Below are 20,340 nucleotides of genomic sequence, written 5' to 3' on the forward strand. Positions count from 1 at the left end.
CCATGTGCCCAAACCATTTCAAAACACCCTCTTCTGCTCTCTCAACCACGCTCTTTTTATTTCCACACATCTCTCTTACCCTTACGTTACTTACTCGATCAAACCACCTCACACCACACATTGTCCTCAAACATCTCATTTCCAGCACATCCATCCTCCTGCGCACAACTCCATCCATAGCCCACGCCTCGCAACCATACAACATTGTTGGAACCACTATTCCTTCAAATATATATATATATATATATATATATATATATATATATATATATATATATATATATATATATATATATATATATATATAAATATATATATATATATATATATATATATATATATATATATATATATATATTTTTTTTTTTTTTTTTTTTTTTCATACTATTCGCCATTTCCCGCGATAGCGAGGTAGCGTTAAGAACAGAGGACTGGGCCTTTGAGGGAATATCCTCACCCGGCCCCCCTCTCCGTTCCTTCTTTTGGAAAATTTAAAAAAAAAAAAAAAAAAAAAAAAAAAAACGAGAGGGGAGGATTTCCAGCCCCCCGCTCCCTTCCCTTTTAGTCGCCTTCTACGACACGCAGGGAATACGTGGGAAGTATTCTTTCTCCCCTATCCCTAGGGATAATATATATATATATATATATATATATATATATATATATATATATATATATATATATATATATATATATATATATATATATATATATATTTATATATATATATATATATATATATATATATATATATATATATATATATATATATATATATATATATATATATATATTTATATATATATATATATATATATATATATATATATATATATATATATATATATATATATATATATATATATATATATATATATATATATATATATATATATATATTATTACTATTATTGTCATAATATACCACGTCGTCCTAATTCAATGTATTCTTTTCACGCTTCTCACCCTCCTCTATGGTGAGGCCCCGTTCGCCCAAAATCGTTTTTACTCCATCCTTTCACCTCCAATTTGGTTTACCGTTTCTCCTTTTTGCCTCCACCTCTTACACATTTATCGTCTTAGTTAAATACCTCTTCACTCATTCTCTCCATATGTGGAAACCATATCAACACCTCCTCTGCTCTCTGAACCACACAATTTCTATTTTCACGCATCTCTCTTACCCTTTCATTATTCGTTTGATCAAAATATCTTACACAACATACAGTCTTCAAACATTTCATTTCAACGCATCTACCCTCCTCCACACAACGCTATCTATAGCCGACGCCTTGCAACCATATAACATTGTTGGAACCACTATTCCTTCAAACATAACCATTTTTGCTCTCCGAGATAACGTTCTGTTCTTGCACACATTCTTCATCGCTCCGAGAATCTTAACCTCTCCCCCCCCACCTTGTGACTCACTTTTGCTTTTGTGGCTCCATGCGCTGCCAAGTCCACTCCCAGATATCTAAAACACTTCACTTCCTCCAGTTTTTCTCCATTCAAACTTACATCCCAATTAACTTGTCCCTCAACGTTACTGAACCTAATAACTTTGCTCTTATTCATATTTGCTCGCAACTTTCTCCTTTGAAACACTTTTCCCAACTCGTTCATGAACTTCTGCTGTTTCTCTCTCAAATCAACCACTAGAGCTGTATTATCTGCGAACAACAACTGACTCACTTCCTAGGCCCTTCCTATCCCCAACACAGTGCATACTCGCCCATATCTCCAAAAATCTTTCATTTACCTCCATAACCACCCCAGCTATAAACAAATCTAAAACTTGAGGATATCACCCACCCTTGTCTCAGACCGACATTCACAGGGAAGCAATTACTCTCTTCTCTTCCTACTCGTATGCCTTACACCCTTGGTAAATCTTCTCTGCCTCTAGCAACTTACCTCCCACACCATATACTCTTAAGATCTTCCACAAAGCATCTCTATCAAACCTACCATATGCCTTCTCCAGATCCATAAATGCTACATACAAATCCAACTGTTTTCATACATATTCTACAAAGCAATTACCTGATCCACATTTCCTCTACCACTTCTGAAGCCACACTGCTCTTCCCCAATCTTATGGTCTGTACATGCATTCTCCCTCTCAATCAATGCCCTATAACATGGTTTCCCAGGAATACTCAAGAAACTTATGCCTTTGTAGTTTGAACATTCACCTTTATCCCCCTTTCCCTTGTACAATAGCACTATCCATGCATTCCGCCAATCCTCAGGCACTTCACCATGATCCATACTTACAATGAATATCCTTACCAACGAATCAAGAACACAGTCACCCTCCTTTTTAGTAAATTCTACTGCAATACCATCCAAACCTTTCGTAATGCCGGATTTCATCTTCTGCATTGCTTTCACTACCTTTTCTTTCTGACCCTCTCACTTCGCACACCTCCCCGACCAAAACATCCTATATCTGCAATTCTATCATCAAACACATTGAACAAACATTGAAAATACTCGCTCCATCTCCTTCTCACTTCAACAGTTCCTGTTATTACTTCCCCACTTGCCTCCTTCACCGATGTTCCCATTTGTTCTCTTACCTTACGCATGTTATCTACGTTCTTTCAAAGCATCTTTTTATTTTTCCTAGTTTTATGATACTCTCACCCCAACTCTCATCAGGCTCTTTTTTCAACCCTTGTACTTTTCTCTTGACCTCCTGTCGCTTTCATTTATGCATATCCCAATTATTTGCACTACTTCCTTGCAAGTATCCTACGAACGCTTCTCTTTTCTCTTTCACAAACAACATTGCTTCTTCATCCCACCACTCGCTACCCTTTCTATTCTTCCTACCCCCCACCTTCCTCATGCCTCATGCATCTTTTGCACAAACCATCACTACCTCCCTGTATACATTCCATTCCTCACCCACTCCCTTCAAGCAATTCTGTCTCACCTTTTTCCAGTCTACACTTAATCTCTTGTGGTACTTCCTCACACAAGTCTCCTTTCCAAGCTTACTTACTCTCACCACTCTATTTTCCCCAACTTTCTCTCTTCTTTTTTGGAAACCTCTACAAATTTTCACCTTCCCCTCCACAAGATAGTGATCAGTCATCCCTTAGGTACCCCTCTCATCACATTAACATCCAAAAGTCTCGTTTACACGCCTATCAATATGCAATGAAATATGCCCTTTGACCATCTCCCAACATACGTATACTTATGTTTGTCTTATATTTCAAACCAAGTATTCCCAATCACCAGTCCTTTTTCAGCACACAAATTCACAAGCTCTTCACCATTTCCATCGATAGTACTGAATACTCCATGTATATAAACTGAACCTTCAACTGCTACATTACTCACCCTCATATTCAAATCACCCATCAGTAAAACACGGTCTCGTGCATCAAAGCTGCTGACACACACTCAGCTGCACCCAAAACACTTGCCTCTCATGATCTTTCTTCTCACGACCAGATGCATAGGCACTAATAATCATCCATCTCTCTCCATCTACTTGAAGTTTTACTCATATCAATCAAGAATTCACTTTCTTACGATGTACCACATACTCCCAGATCTTTTACTTCAGAGGTAGTTCTTCTCCTTCCTTAGCTTGTCCTCTTACCAATCCCTGACTTTACTTTCAAAAAATTCCCAAACCACTTTACCCTTAAGGTTCGTTTCACCCTGAGCCAGAGCATCCAGGTTTCTTTCTTGAAACGTACTACCTATATCTCCTTTCTCTCATCTTGGTTACATCCACACACATTTAGAGGCCCCAGTTTGTGCATTCGAGGAGGATGAGCACTCCTCGTTTGACTTCTTCTGTTTCTCCTTTTAGAAATTGAAAGATAACGGGGGACGAGTTTCCATCCCCACCGCTCCCAAGCCCTTTAGTCGCCTTCTTCGACACGCTTGGACTACGTGGGAAGTACTCTTTCTTACCGATACTAACTTTAGCTAGGTATCTGATTTATGGACCAAACATTAAGAGAAGATAAGCAGCTAGGTTGACTGCGGACCGACTACTGCATCCAGTACTCGCCTGTGGGCTCGATCAAAGGCGTAAATACTTCACGGTTGGCAACACTAACCCTGACGTTATGGCATGCTTCTCGAAATTTTCATTAGACAATCTGGGATTAAATTCAGACGTAGTATGTGAGGAGAATGAGTTCAGAATCTCAACGAAAAGCAGACCAAACTGATACCTTTGTAATCACGTGTATGTTGACCTACATGGAAATACTGCACATTGGTAGAGTTGCCCTGCCATATCATGGTAACGGAAGGGTCGTCCAGCACGTCCCTGAGGCTCTGGTAAGGTTGTGGGATGTGCCTCACGGCCAGGAGGGACATGAGGTTACCGGAGTAGCTCCGTGTTAACACCAGCGTCACCATCATCCACACCCCCAACACAAGACGCTCCCACCACCAACGCTCGCCATCCACCATGATCCCTGGAAAGGATTAATCTTATTCAAGTTGGCTGTCATTTTTTGATGAAGTCTATGATTCAAGAAACTACATTGCTTTATTCAATCATTAGATACCTTTGAGCATTTCTACTTCGACCAGGTATTTATATTTCATCTTTCAAATAATCCATAGATCTCTCTTCTTTACCATATTCATTGTCATTCATTATACCATTTTACAAGAATAAACCTCCTGCAAGAATTGACTTACCTTGTTGTAGTAATATGCCAATAAACTCGAAAGTATTTCTAAACCATCTTATGTGACTCTTTGTTCCATGGGTTAAGCATAAGAGCAGCAGGGACGCTACAGAAGGAACAGCCACCAGTGTCAGGAGGATGGCTGCCCACACTGACCGTGCGAGAGGCAGCAGGAAGCTCCATGGGTCCACCTCTGGTTGCCCTCGACCTCCCATTATCTTCACGTCTTGTATGAATATTGGCCACGTAAAGTCCACCACTTCGGCTCGAGTGGCGCTAACACTGAAGGGGCCGAGTCCAACGTCTGCTTCCTGCATGTTTACACAAATATTGCGAAGGTGTGATGTGGAGAACATCATTATAAGATTATCAGCGAAGAGAGGAACATGATGAACGAATATACATGATCTAATGATCAATGCACTTGGCAGATGATGAAAATCCAAATGAATATTAGTTTATAAATTATCACACCTTTTGAGACTTTTTGAGATTGAAAGATAACCTGTACAGCAGATATAGAGAACATATCAAAGTATTATCAAATGATGATAGTATGAATGATAATATTCTTCCACTTGAATCACACAGCCTTTAAAGTTAAGAAATTTACTAATGAAAACCATCATCTGGTGTTGATATGACAGTGGTTCACTACATGAAGAGGTAAAACATCGATTGCACAGATCTATATATGTTCAAACCAGCTTAAAGAGCACGTTTACTGACGTCCACATTTGTGTATTTATGGAAACAACAATGCAGCTTATAACAGTTCAATTGTATTGTTGCCTTCATTATCTACTGTCTATACGTGATAATTAACAAAAGCAATATGAGGATAGACCTTGTATGAAACTTAATAACATCATCTTTCATTGTATACTTCTAGTATACTCAATAATCGAGCTTTGTCACTAATCTGTTTTTTTTTCTTTTCATTTTCAGTAACTACATTCATGAAATTTTGACCGACGTGATCTCACTTCTCTCAGTATCCACAAGACTGAAGCAGATTCCCTCCAGCCTGGGGCTCCGCTACACTCACCTCGCTGCTCACCATACCCGTCATGCCCGACCACGACCCGTCGATTTGTTCGGTTCCCCATGTCCCATCAGGAGGCCGACGGAAGATGTATCTGGTCACAAGGAAGAAAATGAAGATCATCCACTAAACAATTCTCCCTTATACGTGCAGTCATTTCCAAACATTTTGAAGGACGTCTGAACACAAGTTACGATTCGTTTTCTTGTAAAAAGTCATATATCACCGATGATTACATCGAAAGATTATATAGGAGAGAATATATTATATATCATATATATCGAATAATGTATATCATACGTACTACATATTATATATCATATATATATTATATATTGTATATATATTACATATCATGAAGAATATGTGTAAGGAGAGAACGTTATCTCGGAGAGCACAAATGGGTATGTTTGAAGGAATAATGGTTCCAACAGTGTTATATTGTTGCGAGGCATGGGCTATAGATAGGATTGTATGGTGGAGGGTGGATGCGCTGGAAATGAAATTGAGGACAATTTGTGGTGTGAGGCGGTTTGATCTAGTGAGTAATGAAAGGGTAAGAGAAATGTGTGGTAATAAAAAGAGTGTGGTTGAAAGAGCAGAAGAGGGTGTTTTAAAATGATTTGGTCACATGGAGAGAGTGAGTGAGGAAAGATTGACAAAGAGGACATAAGTGCTAGAAGTGGAGGGGAAATGAGAAGAGGTAGACCAAATTGGAGGTGGAAGGACGGAGTGAAAAAGATTTTGAGCAATAATGGCCTGAACATACAGGAGGATGAGAGGCGTGCAAGGAATAGAGTGAATTAGAACCATGTGGTATAGCGGGGTCGATGTGCTGTCAATGAACTGAACCAGGTCATGTGAAACGTCTGGGGTAAACCATGGAAAGGTATGTTGGGCCTGGATGTAGATAGGGAGCTGTGGTTTCGGTGCATTATGCATGGCTGTTTTCCTGGCGCAACCTCGCTGACGCAGGGGGTAGAGAAGCTGTTCTCTGTGGGGAAGGGTAGCGCCAGAAAAGGATGGGGTAAAGCAAGTATGAATATGCACATGCATATGTCTGAGTATGTGTATGAATATGTATGTATATGTGTAGATGTTGATATGTATATGTATGTAAATGTGTGTGCATGGGCGTTTATGTATATATATGTGTACATAAGTGGATGGGCTATTATTTGTCTGTTTCCTGGAGCTACCTCGCTACTGCGGTAAACGGTGATCAAGTATAATTGAGAAAATAAAATGGAGGATGGAGTGAAAAAGATTTTGAGCGATCGGGGCCTGAAAATGCAGGAGGGCGAAATGCGTGCACGGAATAGAGTGAATTGGAACGATGTGGTATAATGGGGCCGACGTACAGTCAATAGATTGAACCAGGGCATGTGAAGCGTCTGGGGTAAACCATGGAAAGTTTTGTGGGGCCTAGATGTGGAAAGGGAGCTGTGGTTTCGGTGCAATATACATGACAGCTAGAAACTGAGTGTGAACGAATGTGGCCTTTGTTGTCTTTTCCTATCGCTATTTCGCGCGCGTGCGGGGGGAGGGGGTTGTCATTTCATGTGTGGCGGGGTGGCGACGACAATGGATGGAGGCAGCAAGTATGAATTATATGCATGTTTATATGTATATGTCTGTGAATGTATATGTATATGTATATGTATACATTGAAATGTATAGGTGAAATGTATATGTGCGTGTGTGGACGTGTATGTATATACATTTGTATGCGGGTGGGTTGGGCCATTGTTTCGTCTGTTTCCTTGCGCTACCTCGCTAACGCGGGATACAGCGACAAAGTATAATGATAATAGATACAAATATATATATATATATATATATATATATATATATATATATATATATATATATATATATATATATATATATATATATATATATATATATATATAGTATGGAGTCTGTTGGGGATGAGAGAGCTTGGGAAGTGAGTCAGTTGTTGTTCGCTGATGACACAGCGCTGGTGGCTGATTCATGTTTGAAACTGCAGAAGCTGGTGACTGAGTTTGGTAAAGTGTGTGGAAGAAGAAAGTTAAGAGTAAATGTGAATAAGAACAAGGTTATTAGGTACAGTAGGGTTGAGGGTCAAGTCAATTGGGAGGTGAGTTTGAATGGAGAAAAACTGGAGGAAGTGAAGTGTTTTAGATATCTGGGAGTGGATCTGGCAGCGGATGGAACCATGGAAGCGGAAGTGGATCATAGGGTGGGGGAGGGGGCGAAAATTCTGGGGGCCTTGAAGAATGTGTGGAAGTCGAGAACATTATCTCGGAAAGCAAAAATGGGTATGTTTGAAGGAATAGTGGTTCCAACAATTTTGTATGGTTGCGAGGCGTGGGCTATGGATAGAGTTGTGCGCAGGAGGATGGATGTGCTGGAAATGAGATGTTTGAGGACAATGTGTGGTGTGAGGTGGTTTGATCGAGTGAGTAACGTAAGGGTAAGAGAGATGTGTGGAAATAAAAAGAGCGTGGTTGAGAGAGCAGAAGAGGGTGTTTTGAAGTGGTTTGGGCACATGGAGAGGATGAGTGAGGAAAGATTGACCAAGAGGATATATGTGTCGGAGGTGGAGGGAACAAGGAGAAGAGGGAGACCAAATTGGAGGTGGAAAGATGGAGTGAAAAAGATTTTGTGTGATCGGGGCCTGAACATGCAGGAGGGTGAAAGGAGGGCAAGGAACAGAGTGAATTGGAGCGATGTGGTATACCGGGGCTGACGTGCTGTCAGTGGATTGAATCAAGGCATGTGAAGCGTCTGGGGTAAACCATGGAAAGCTGTGTAGGTATGTATATTTGCGTGTGTGGACGTATGTATATACATGTGTATGGGGGTGGGTTGGGCCATTTCTTTCGTCTGTTTCCTTGCGCTACCTCGCAAACGCGGGAGACAGCGACAAAGTATAAAAAAAAAAAAAAAAAAAAAAAAATACATATATATATATATATATATATATATATATATATATATATATATATATATATATATATATATATATATATATATATATATATATATATATATATATATATATATATATATATATACACAGGCCTATATATATATGCACATGTATGTTATATATACATGCCTCCATCTATTTACGTCGCCACCACACCACACACGATATAGCATTTCCCCCCCTCCCTCCCTCCAGTGTGGAAACACCAAAAACAGACAAAAAAGGCCTTATTCGTTCACACTCAGTCTCTAGCTGTCATGTGTAATGAAACGAAACCACAGCTCCCTTTCCACATCCAGGCCCCACAGACCTTTCCATGGCTTCCCCAGACGCTTCACACACCCTGGTTCAATCCATTGAAATCACGTCCACCCCGGTATACTACATCGCTCCAATTCACTCTATATCTCGCACGCCTTTCACCCTCCTGTATGTTCAGGCCCCGATAGCTCAAAATCTTTTTCACTCCATCCTTTCGACTCCAGTTTTGTCTCCCGCTTCTTCTTCCCTCCACCTCTGACACATATATCCCCTTTGTCAATCTTTCCTCACTCATTCTCCCCATGTGTCCAAACCATTTCAACGCACCCTCTTTTGCTTTCTCAAATACCATTTCCGTTTAAAACACTGAACTACCCACGTACACCATTTATAACCTCAACTGCTACATAACTTACCTTTGCATTCACATCACCCTTCACTATAACCGGGTCTCGTGCATCAAAGCTGCTGACACACTCACGCAGCTGCTACCAAAACACTTGCCTTTCTTGATCTTTCTTCTCAAGACCAGGGGCTTCGGCACCAATAATCACCCATCTCTCTCCATCCACTTTCAGATTTACGCACGTCAATTTAGAATTTATTTTCTTACGCTCTATCACATACTCTTGCTTCAGGTGTAGTGCTACTCCTTCCTTTGCTCTTGTCATGTCACCAACCCCTGACTATACTCCCAAGACATTCCCAAACAACACTTCCCCTTTGCCCATGGGGTGATCAAGGTTCCAGGGCTCGATCTTTCCTGCTAGAGGTTAGTATGTTATATGGAAGTGCGCGTTTATATGCACTATTTACGCAAAGGACGTAAAGGGAGTGGGAAAGGAATGGGATGTATTTAGAGAAGCAGTCATGGCTTGCGCAAAAGATGCTTGTGGTATAAGAAGCTTGGGAGGTGGGCAGAACAGAATGGGTAGTCAGTGGTGGGATGGAGAAGTAAGATTATCAGTGAAAGAGAAGAGAGGCAATTAGACGAGCTTTGCAGGGAAATAGTGCAAATGACTGGGAAATGTATAAAAGAAAGAGTTTGGAGGTCAAGAGAAAGGTGCAAGAGGTGACAAAAAGGGCAAATGAGAGTTGAGGTGAGGGAGTATCATTAAAATTTAGGGAAAATAAAAAGATGTGTTGGAAGGAGGTAAATAAAGTGCGTAAGACAATACAACAAATGAGAACATCAGTAAAGGGGGCTAATGTGGAGGTAATTAGAAGTAGTGGTGATGTGAGAAGAAGATCCAGTATTTTGAAGGTTTGTTGAATGTTTTAGATGATAGTCTGGTAGATATAAGGAGTTTTGGTCGAGGTGGTGTGCAAAGCGAGAGGTTCAGGGAGAATGGTTTGGTAAAAGGAAAAGAGGTAGTGAAAGCTTTGTGGAAGATGAAAGCCGGCAAGGTGGAGGGTTTGAATGGCATTGCAGTGGAATTTGTTAAAAAAAGGGGGTGACTTTGTTGTTGACAGGTTGGTGAGGATATTCAATATATGTATGGCGCATGTTGAAGTGCCTGAGGATTGGTGGAATGCATGCATAATACCATTCTACAAAGGCAAAGGGAATAAAGGTGAGTGTTCAAATTGATGAGGTATAAGTTTGTTGAGTATTCCTGGGAAATTATATAGGAGGGTATTGATCGAGAGGGGCAAGGGACGTACAGACCATTAGATTAGGGAAGAGCAGTGTGGTTTCAGAAGTGGTAGAGGATGTGTGGATCAGGTGTTTGCTTTGAAGAATGTATGTGAAAAATTCTTAGAAAAACAAATGGATTTGTATGCAGCATTTATGGACCTAGGAAAGGCATATGATAGAGTTGATGGAGATGCTCTGTGGGAGGTATGAAGAGTATATGGTGTGGGAGGTAAGTTGTTAGAAAAAGTGAAAAGATTTTATCGAGGATGTAAAAAGGGGAAATGAGAGTTGGGGTGAGAGAGTATCATTAAATTTTAGGGAGAATAAAAAGATGTTTTAGAAGGAGGTAAATAAAGTGCGTAAGACAAGGGAAGAAATGGGAACACCATTGAAGGGGGCTAATAGGGAGACGATAAGAAGAAGTGGTGATGTGAGAAGGAGATGTTGTGAGCATTTTAAAGGTTTGTTGAATGTGTTTGATGACAGAGTGGCAGATATAGGGTATTTTGGTCGAGGTGGTGTGCAAAGTGAGAGGATTAGGGAGAATGATTTGGTAAACAGAGAAGAGGTAGTAAAAGCTTTGCGGAAGATGAAAGCCGGCAAGGCAGCGGGTTTGAATGGTAATGCAGTGGAATCTATTTAAAAAGGTGGTGAATGTATGGTTGACTGGTTGGTAAGGTTATTTAATGTATGTATGACTCATGGTGAGGTGCTTGAGGACTTGCGGAATGCTTGAGAGTACCATTGCACAAAGGGAAAGGAGATAAAAGTGAATGCTCAATTTACAGAGATATAAGTTTGTTGAGTATTCCTAGGAAATTATATGGGAGGGTATTTATTGATTGGGTGAAAGCATGTACAGAGCATCAGATTAGGGAAGAGCAGTGTGGTTTAAGAAGAGGTAGAGGATGTGTGGATCAGGCGTTTGCTTTGAAAAATGTATGTGAGAAATACTTAGAAAAGCAAATGGATTTGTATGCAACATATATGGATCTGGAGAAGGCATATGATAGAGTTGATAGAGATGCTGTGTGGAAGGTATTAAGAGTATGTGGTGTGGGAGGTAAGTTGTTAGAAGCAGTGAAAAGTAAGGCATGTGTCCGTGTCGGAAGAGAGGAAAGTGATTGGTTTTCATTGAATGTTGGTTTGCGGCAGGGGTGCGTGATGTCTCCATGATTGTTTAATTTGTTTATGGATGGGGTTGTTAAGGAGGTGAATGCAAGAGTTTTGGAAAGAGGGGCAAGTATGCAGTCTGTTGTGGATGAGGGAGCTTGGGAAGTGTCATTTGCTGTTCGCTGATGAAACAACGCTGGTGTCTGATTCGGATGAGAAACTGCAGAAGCTGGTGACTGAGTTTGGTAAAGTGTGTGAAAGAGGAAAGCTGAGAGGATATGTGAATAAGAGAAAGGTAATTAGGTACAGTAGGTTTTAATGATAAGTCAGTTTGGAGGTAAGTTTGAATAGAGAAAAACTGGAGGAAGTGAAGTGTTTTAGACATCTGGGAGTGGATTTGGCAGCGGATGGAACCAAGGAAGCGGAAGTGAATCATAGTGTGGAGGAGGGAGCAAAAGTTCTGGAAGTGTTGAAAAATGTGTGGAAGGCAAGAACGTTGTCCTGGGAAGCAAAAATGAGTATGTCTGAAGGAACAGTGGTTCCAACAATGTTACATGGTTGCAAAGTGTGGGCTGTAGATATAGCTGTGCGGAGGAGGGTGGATGTCCTGGAAATGAGATGTTTGAGAACAATATGTTGTGTGAGGTGGTTTGATCGAGTAAGTAACGAAAGGGAGAGAGAGATGTGTGGTAATAAATAGAGTGTGGTTGAGAGTAAAATAGATAAAATACAAGAAATATATATATATATATATATATATATATATATATATATATATATATATATATATATATATATATATATATATATATATATATATATATATACATATATATATATATATATATATATATATATATATATATATATATATATATATATATATATATATATATATATATATATATATATATATATATATATATATATATATATATATATACTTGCCCCTCTTTCCAAAACTCTTGCATTTACCTCCCTAACAACCCCATCCATAAACAAATTAAACAACCATGGAGACATCACACACCCCTGCCGCAAACCAACATTCACTGAGAACCAATATATATATATATATATATATATATATATATATATATATATATATATATATATATATATATATATATATATATATATATATATATATATATATATATATATATATGTATATATATATATATATATATATATATATATATATATATATATATATATATATATATATATATATATATATATATATATATATATATATATATATATATATATATATATATATATATATATATATATATATATTTATATTGGTTCTCAGTGAATGTTGGTTTGCGGCAGGGGTGTGTGATGTCTCCATGGTTGTTTAATTTGTTTATGGATGGGGTTGTTAGGGAGGTAAATGCAAGAGTTTTGGAAAGAGGGGCAAGTATGAAGTCTGTTGGGGATGAGAGAGCTTGGGAAGTGAGTCAGTTGTTGTTCGCTGATGATACAGCGCTGGTGGCTGATTCATGTGAGAAACTGCAGAAGCTGGTGACTGAGTTTGGTAAAGTGTGTGGAAGAAGAAAGTTAAGAGTAAATGTGAATAAGAGCAAGGTTATTAGGTACAGTAGGGTTGAGGGTCAAGTCAATTGGGAGGTGAGTTTGAATGGAGAAAAACTGGAGGAAGTGAAGTGTTTTAGATATCTGGGAGTGGATCTGGCAGCGGATGGAACCATGGAAGCGGAAGTGGATCATAGGGTGGAGGAGGGGGCGAAAATTCTGGGAGCCTTGAAGAATGTGTGAAAGTCGAGAACATTATCTCGGAAAGCAAAAATGGGTATGTTTGAAGGAATAGTGGTTCTAACAATGTTGTATGGTTGCGAGGCGTGGACTATGGATAGAGTTGTGCGTAGGAGGATGGATGTGCTGGAAATGAGATGTTTGAGGACAATGTGTGGTGTGAGGTGGTTTGATCGAGCAAGTAACGTAAGGGTAAGAGAGATGTGTGGAAATAAAAAAAGCATGGTTGAGAGAGCAGAAGAGGGTGTTTTGAAATGGTTTGGTCACATGGAGAGAATGAGTGAGGAAAGATTGACCAAGAGGATATATGTGTCGGAGGTGGAGGGAACGAGGAGAAGAGGGAGACCAAATTGGAGGTGGAAAGATGGAGTGAAAAGATTTTGTGTGATCGGGGCCTGAACATGCAGGAGGGTGAAAGGAGGGCAAGGAATAGAGTGAATTGGAGCGATGTGGTATACCGGGGTTGACGTGCTGTCAGTGAATTGAATCAAGGCATGTGAAGCGTCTGGGGTAAACCATGGAAAGCTGTGTAGGTATGTATATTTGCGTGTGTGGACGTATGTATATACATGTGTATGGGGGTGGGTTGGGCCATTTCTTTCGTCTATTTCCTTGCGCTACCTCGCAAACGCGGGAGACAGCGACAAAGCAAAAAAAAAAAAAAAAAAAAAAATATATATATATATATATATATATATATATATATATATATATATATATATATATATATATATATATATATATATATATATATTTTTTTTTTTTTTTTTTTTTTTTTTTTTTTATACTTTGTCGCTGTCTCCCGCGTTTGCGAGGTAGCGCAAGGAAACAGACGAAAGAAATGGCCCAACCCCCCCCCCCATACACATGTACATACACACGTCCACACACGCAAATATACATACCTACACAGCTTTCCATGGTTTACCCCAGACGCTTCACATGCCTTGCTTCAATCCACTGACAGCACGTCAACCCCTGTATACCACATGACTCCAATTCACTCTATTTCTTGCCCTCCTTTCACCCTCCTGCATGTTCAGGCCCGATCACACAAAATCTTTTTCACTCCATCTTTCCACCTCCAATTTGGTCTCCCTCTTCTCCTCGTTCCCTCCACCTCCGACACATATATCCTCTTGGTCAATCTCTCCTCACTCATTCTCTCCATGTGCCCAAACCATTTCAAAACACCCTCTTCTGCTCTCCCCAACACACTATTTTTTTTTACCACCCCCTCTCTTTACCCTATTATTAATTACCGATCAAACCACCTTAAAACCACATATGCCCTCAAACATCTCTACCACACTCCCCCCTTTTCCACACAACTGTATTATAGCCATCCCTCGAAAACCAAAAACATTTTGGAATCACTATTCCTCCAACATATCCATTTTTCCTTTCCCGAGATATTTCTCGCTTCCCAAATTGTTAAACGCTCACAGAACTTTTGCCCCCTCCCCCAACCATATGATTCATTTCCCCGCTTCCGGGTTCCATCTGTTGCCAAATCCATAACAGCAACCAAAAACTTCCTTTTTTCCCTTCCCCTTTTTTCTCTTTCCCTTTGATTCCCAATTGGACTTGTCCCCCCCCCCCCTTTGTACCTAATTACCTTGCCTTTTCACATTTACTCTCAGTTTTTCTTCTTTTACTATTTACCAAATCAGTTACCAGCTTCGCGTTTTTCCCAATGAATCGCCACCAACGCTGTTCCACGAAAAAAACCCGACTCATTTCCCCAAGCTTTTCACCCAGAGTTTTCATATTGCCCCTCTTTCCAAAACTCTTGATGTTTCCCAAATCATTCTCCCAAACCCCTCTTACTTTGCCCCCACCTCGAACAAAAAAACCCATATTGCCACTCTATCGCAAACCATTCAAAAAACCCTTTCAAAAATACTCCCCCCATCTCTTTCTCATATTCATATGTTACACCTCCCCTTTAGTCCCTTTCACTAAATTTAAAAATTTGTTCCCTTGTTTTACGCACTTTATTTACCTTCTTCCAAAACATTTTTTTTTTTTTCCACCCAAAAAAATCGCCCAAAAGGGCCTCTCTTTTTTTTTCCCAAATAATCTTACTTTTTCATCGCCCCACCATCCCCTTTCTAATTGCCTCCCCTCCCCGCTTCTCATGCCACAATCCCTTTTTGCGCAAGCCATCACTGTTTCCCCAAAATTTACATCCCTTTCCTCCCCACTCTCCTACGTCCTTAATTCTCCCCTTTTCTTTTTGAAATCAATCTTCCTGGTACTTCCTCACACAAGTCTCCTTCCCAGCTCACTTGCTCACCACTCCTTCAACCTAATCTCTCTTTCTTTTCTGAAACTTCTACAAATCTTCACCCCCGATTTCCACAGAAAAGGGATCAGACATCCCTCCAATTAACGCGTAAACAATTACGCTTCTGGCATTTTCCCTTTACTTACTACTTTAACTTATGTTTACTATCTTGAAACAGGTATTCCCATTCACCAGTCTTTTTCAACACTTTAAATCAACTGCTTTTCACCATTTCCATTACAACACTGATAAACCCATTACACCATTTTTCCTCACTGCCACATTACTCCCTTTCCTTTCAATCCCCCCATCTCTATAACCCGGTCTTGTCATCAAATGCTAACACTTCATTCAGCGGGCCCCCAAATTATTTGCCTTTATGATTTTTTCTTCTATTCCCAGGTGCATAGCACCAATAACACCCTTCTCTCTCCATCCACTTTCATTTTACCCATATCAATCTAAATTTACTTTCTAACACTCTTTCAATACTCCCACACTCTGTTTTTTAAGGATTTTTTTTTGGTTGGGGTTTTGTGATTTTTTTTGTTGATTTTTTTTGGAATTGTTTTATTTTATTTTTTTTTATTTGTTTTATTTGATTGATGGATTTGTTGATTTGATGAGTGTGATGGTGTGATTGTTTTTTTTTGTTGTTGGTTTTGATTTGTGTTGATTGTGGATTTGATGGTGATTTGAATGCAAAGGTGGGTAATGTGGCAGGTGAAGGGAAAATTGGTGTACATGGGGTGTTCAGTGTTTAAAATTTTAAACGTGAAGACCTTGTAGATTTATGTGCTGAAAAGGATGGTGATTGGAACCTGGTTTAAAAAGAGAGATATACAATGTATACATAGTAATTTGGAGGGTGGCCAGGGGAGCGTAAACTGGATTACCTGTTATTGATAGGCGCGCGAAAGAAAGACTTTTGATGTTTTAAAGTGCTGAAGGGCAACTGGATGATGGGCTGATTTAAAATTTTCTTGGGAGGCGAAGGTGAAGATCTGTAGCGCTTTTTAGAAAAAAGAGGAATGTTGGGGTGAAGAGAGTGGTGAGAGTAGGTGAGCTTGGGAGGGGGAATTAGTGAGGGGAAATACGGGAGTACAAATGGAAAAGGTCAGACAAAAAGGGCATAGGGGAGTAGGGGAGGAATGGGATGTATTTAGAAAAAGCAAATGATGGCTTGGGGCATAAAAAAGATGCTTGTGGCATGGAAGCTAGGGAGGTAGGCAGAATTAGATAGAAAGAGTAGTGTGTGGTGGATGAAGAAGAAGATTATTAGTGAAAGTTGAAGAGAGAAGCATTTGGAGGATTTTTGCATGTAAGTAATGCAAAGGACTGGGGGATGTATAAAAGAAAGAGGCAAGAAAGTCAAGAGAAAGGTGCAGAGTGAAAAGAGGGCAAATGAGAGTGGTGTGAGAGTATCATTGAATTTTAGGAGAATAAAAAAGATTGTTTTTGAAGGAGGTAAATAATAAAGTGCGCAAAACAAGGGAACAAATGGGATCTTAGTAAAGGGGGTTAATGGGAGGTGATAACAAGTAGTGGTGTGTGGGAAAACGAGATGGAAGTGAGTACTTTGATAGGTTTGTTGAATGTGTTTGATGATAGAGTGGGCAGATATGGGTGATTTGGTTGAGGTAGGTGTGAAGTGGAGGGTTAGTGGAACTATGATTGGTAAACAGTGAAAGAGGTAGTAAAAGCTTTGCGAAGATATGAAAGCGGTACAGTCAGCGGGTTTGGATGGTGTTGCAGTGGAATTTTATCTAAAAAAAGGGGGTGACTGTACGTTGACTGGTCTGGTTTTAAGGTTATTTATGTATGTGTGGCTCATAGTGAAGGTGGTTTGAGGATTAGCGGAATGCTTGCATAGTGCCATTGTACAAAGGCAAAGGGGATAAAGTGGTGCTCGAATTCAGAGGTATAAGTTTGTTGAGTATTCCTAGGAAAATTATATGGGAAGGTATTTATTTGAATTGGGGTGAAAACATTACAGAGCATCAGATTAGGGAAGAGCAGTGGGTTAAAGAGAGGTAGACAGGATGTGTGATCAGCGTTAGCTTTGAAAAAATGTATGTAGAAATACTTAGAAAGCAAATGGATTATGTAATGCAACATATATGGATCGGAGAAGGCATATGATAGAGTTGATATAGAGGCTGTGTGGAAGGTATAAGATATGTGGTGTGGAGGTAAGTTGTTAGAAGCATAAAAGTAAGGCATGTGTCCGTGTCGAAGAAGAGAAAGTGATTTGGTATTCATTGAATTTGGTTTGCGGCAAGGGGTGCGTGATGTCCTCCATGATTGTTTAATTGTTTATGGATGGGGTTGTTAAGGAGTGAATGCAAGAGTTTTGGAAGAGGGGCAGAGTATGCAGTCTGTTGTTGGATGAGGGAGCTTGAGGATTGTCATTTGCTGTTCGCTGATGAAACAACGCAGGTGTCTGGATCGGATGATAAACTGCAGAAGCTGGTGACTGAGTTTTTGGGTAAAGTGTGTGAAAGAGAAAGCTGAGAGGATATGTGAATAAGATAAAGGTAATTAGGTACAGAAGGTTTTAAAGATAAGTCAGTTGGAGGTAATTTAATAGAGAAAAACTGAGGAAGTGAAGTGTTTATAGACATCTGGAGTGGATTATGGCAGCGATGGAAACATGGAATCGAAGTGAATCATAGTGTGGAGGAGGGAGCCAAAGTTCTGGAAGTGTTGAAAAAATGTGTGGAAGGCAAGAACGTTGTCCTGGAAGCAAAAATGATATGTCTGAAGGAACAGTGGATCCAACAATGTTACATGGTTGCAAAGGGTGGGCTGTAGAGATAGCTTTTGCGGAGGAAGGGTGGATGTCCTGGAAATGAGATGTTAGAGAACAATAATGTTGTGTGAGGTGGTTTGATCGAGTTAAGTAACGAAAGGGAGAGAGAGATGTGTGGTAATACATGAGTGTGGTGAGAGTGAAAATAGATAAAATACAAGAATATATATATATATATATAATATACATAATAGATATATATATATATAATATATATAAATAAGTATAATATATATATAATATTATATATATATACCTAAATATATATATATATATATATATATATATATATAATATATATATATATATATATAAGATATATATATATATTATAAATACTATATATATATTAGTATATATAAAAATACTAATATACTTGCCCTCTCTTTCCAAAACTCCTTGCATTTACCTCCCTAACAACCCCATCCATAAACAAATTAAACAACCATGAGACATCACACACCCTTCGCAAACCAACATTCACTGAAGAACCAATATTATATATATATATATATATATATAATATATATATATATAATAATATATATATATATATATATATATATATAATATATATATAAATATACTATATATATTAATATATATATAATATATATATATATAAATATATAGATAATATATAAATATATAATATATATATATATAAAAATAATAATTAGACATATATATATATAATTAATATATAATATATATATATATAATATATATATAAATTTATATTGGTTCTCAGTGAATGTTGGTTTGCGGCAGGGGTTTGTGATGTCCTCCATGGTTGTTTAATTTGTTATGGATGGGATGTTAGGGAGTAAAACAAGAGTTTGAAAGATGGGTGGGGGGGGGGGGGGGGGGCAAGTATGAAGTCTGTTGTGATGAGAGAGCTTGAAGTGAGGTCATTGTTGTTCGCTGATGTACAGCCTGGAGCTGGATTCATGTGTGAAACTGCAAAGCTGTGACTGAGTTTTGTAAGGTGTGGAAGAAGAAAGTTAAGATAAATGTGAAATAAAGCAAGGTTATTATGAAAAGTAGGTTGAGTCAAGTCAATTGGGAGGTGAGTTGAATGGAGAAAAACTGGAGGAAGTAAGTGTTTTAGATATCTGGGAGTGGATCTGGCAGCGATGGAACCAATGGAAGCGGAAGTGGATCATAGGTGGAGGAGGGGCGAAAAATTCTGGAGCCCTTGAAGAATGTGTGAAAGTCGAGAACATTATTTCGGAAAGGCAAAAATGGGTAGTTTGCAGAAATAGGGGGTTCCCAAAACAATTTTGGTAGGGTTTTTCGAGGCGTGGGTTTATGGATAGAGTTGTGCGGGGGAGGAGGATGTCGGAAATGAGATTTTTTGAGGCAATTTGGTGGTGTGAGGGGTTTGATGAGAAGTAACGAAAGGGGAAAGAGAGATTTTGGGGAAAATTTAAAAAAAGCTGGTTGAGAGAGCAAAAAAGGGTTTTTTTAAAATTTGGGTTTGGGGCACATGGAGAAAATGATGGGGAAAAGGGTTGCCCAAAGAGGATAAATGGGGTCGGAGGTGGAGGGAAAACGAGGAGAAGGGGGAGCCCCAAATTTTGGAGGGGGAAAGAGGGAGTAAAAAAGTTTTTTGTGTGTTTGGGGGCCTTTAACTTCAGGAGGGGGGAAAAAGGGGAGGGCAAGGAATAGAGGGGAATTGGAGCATTGGGGTTCCCCCGGGGGTTTTGACGTGCTGTCAGGGGAATTGAATCAAGCTTTGAAGCTTC

General features: G+C 39.1%; 1 protein-coding gene across 1 annotated transcript in view; it reads right to left on the minus strand.

Moving 5' to 3' along the window:
* Nucleotides 1–4,124: 4,124 nt before the first annotated feature.
* LOC139763327 (glutamate receptor ionotropic, kainate 4-like) overlaps nt 4,125–20,340 on the minus strand; it is a 224,483-nt gene continuing 208,267 nt past the window's right edge. The window contains exons 6-9 of the mRNA XM_071689348.1: nt 5,725–5,815; nt 4,687–4,987; nt 4,237–4,457; nt 4,125–4,133 (exon numbers count right to left, since the gene is read on the minus strand). Coding sequence (XP_071545449.1) covers nt 4,125–4,133; nt 4,237–4,457; nt 4,687–4,987; nt 5,725–5,815 — 622 coding nt within the window. The remainder of the gene's footprint in view (nt 4,134–4,236; nt 4,458–4,686; nt 4,988–5,724; nt 5,816–20,340) is intronic.

Source organism: Panulirus ornatus, chromosome 46 (genome assembly GCF_036320965.1).
Source record: "Panulirus ornatus isolate Po-2019 chromosome 46, ASM3632096v1, whole genome shotgun sequence".
NCBI classification, from domain to species: Eukaryota; Metazoa; Arthropoda; class Malacostraca; order Decapoda; family Palinuridae; genus Panulirus; species Panulirus ornatus.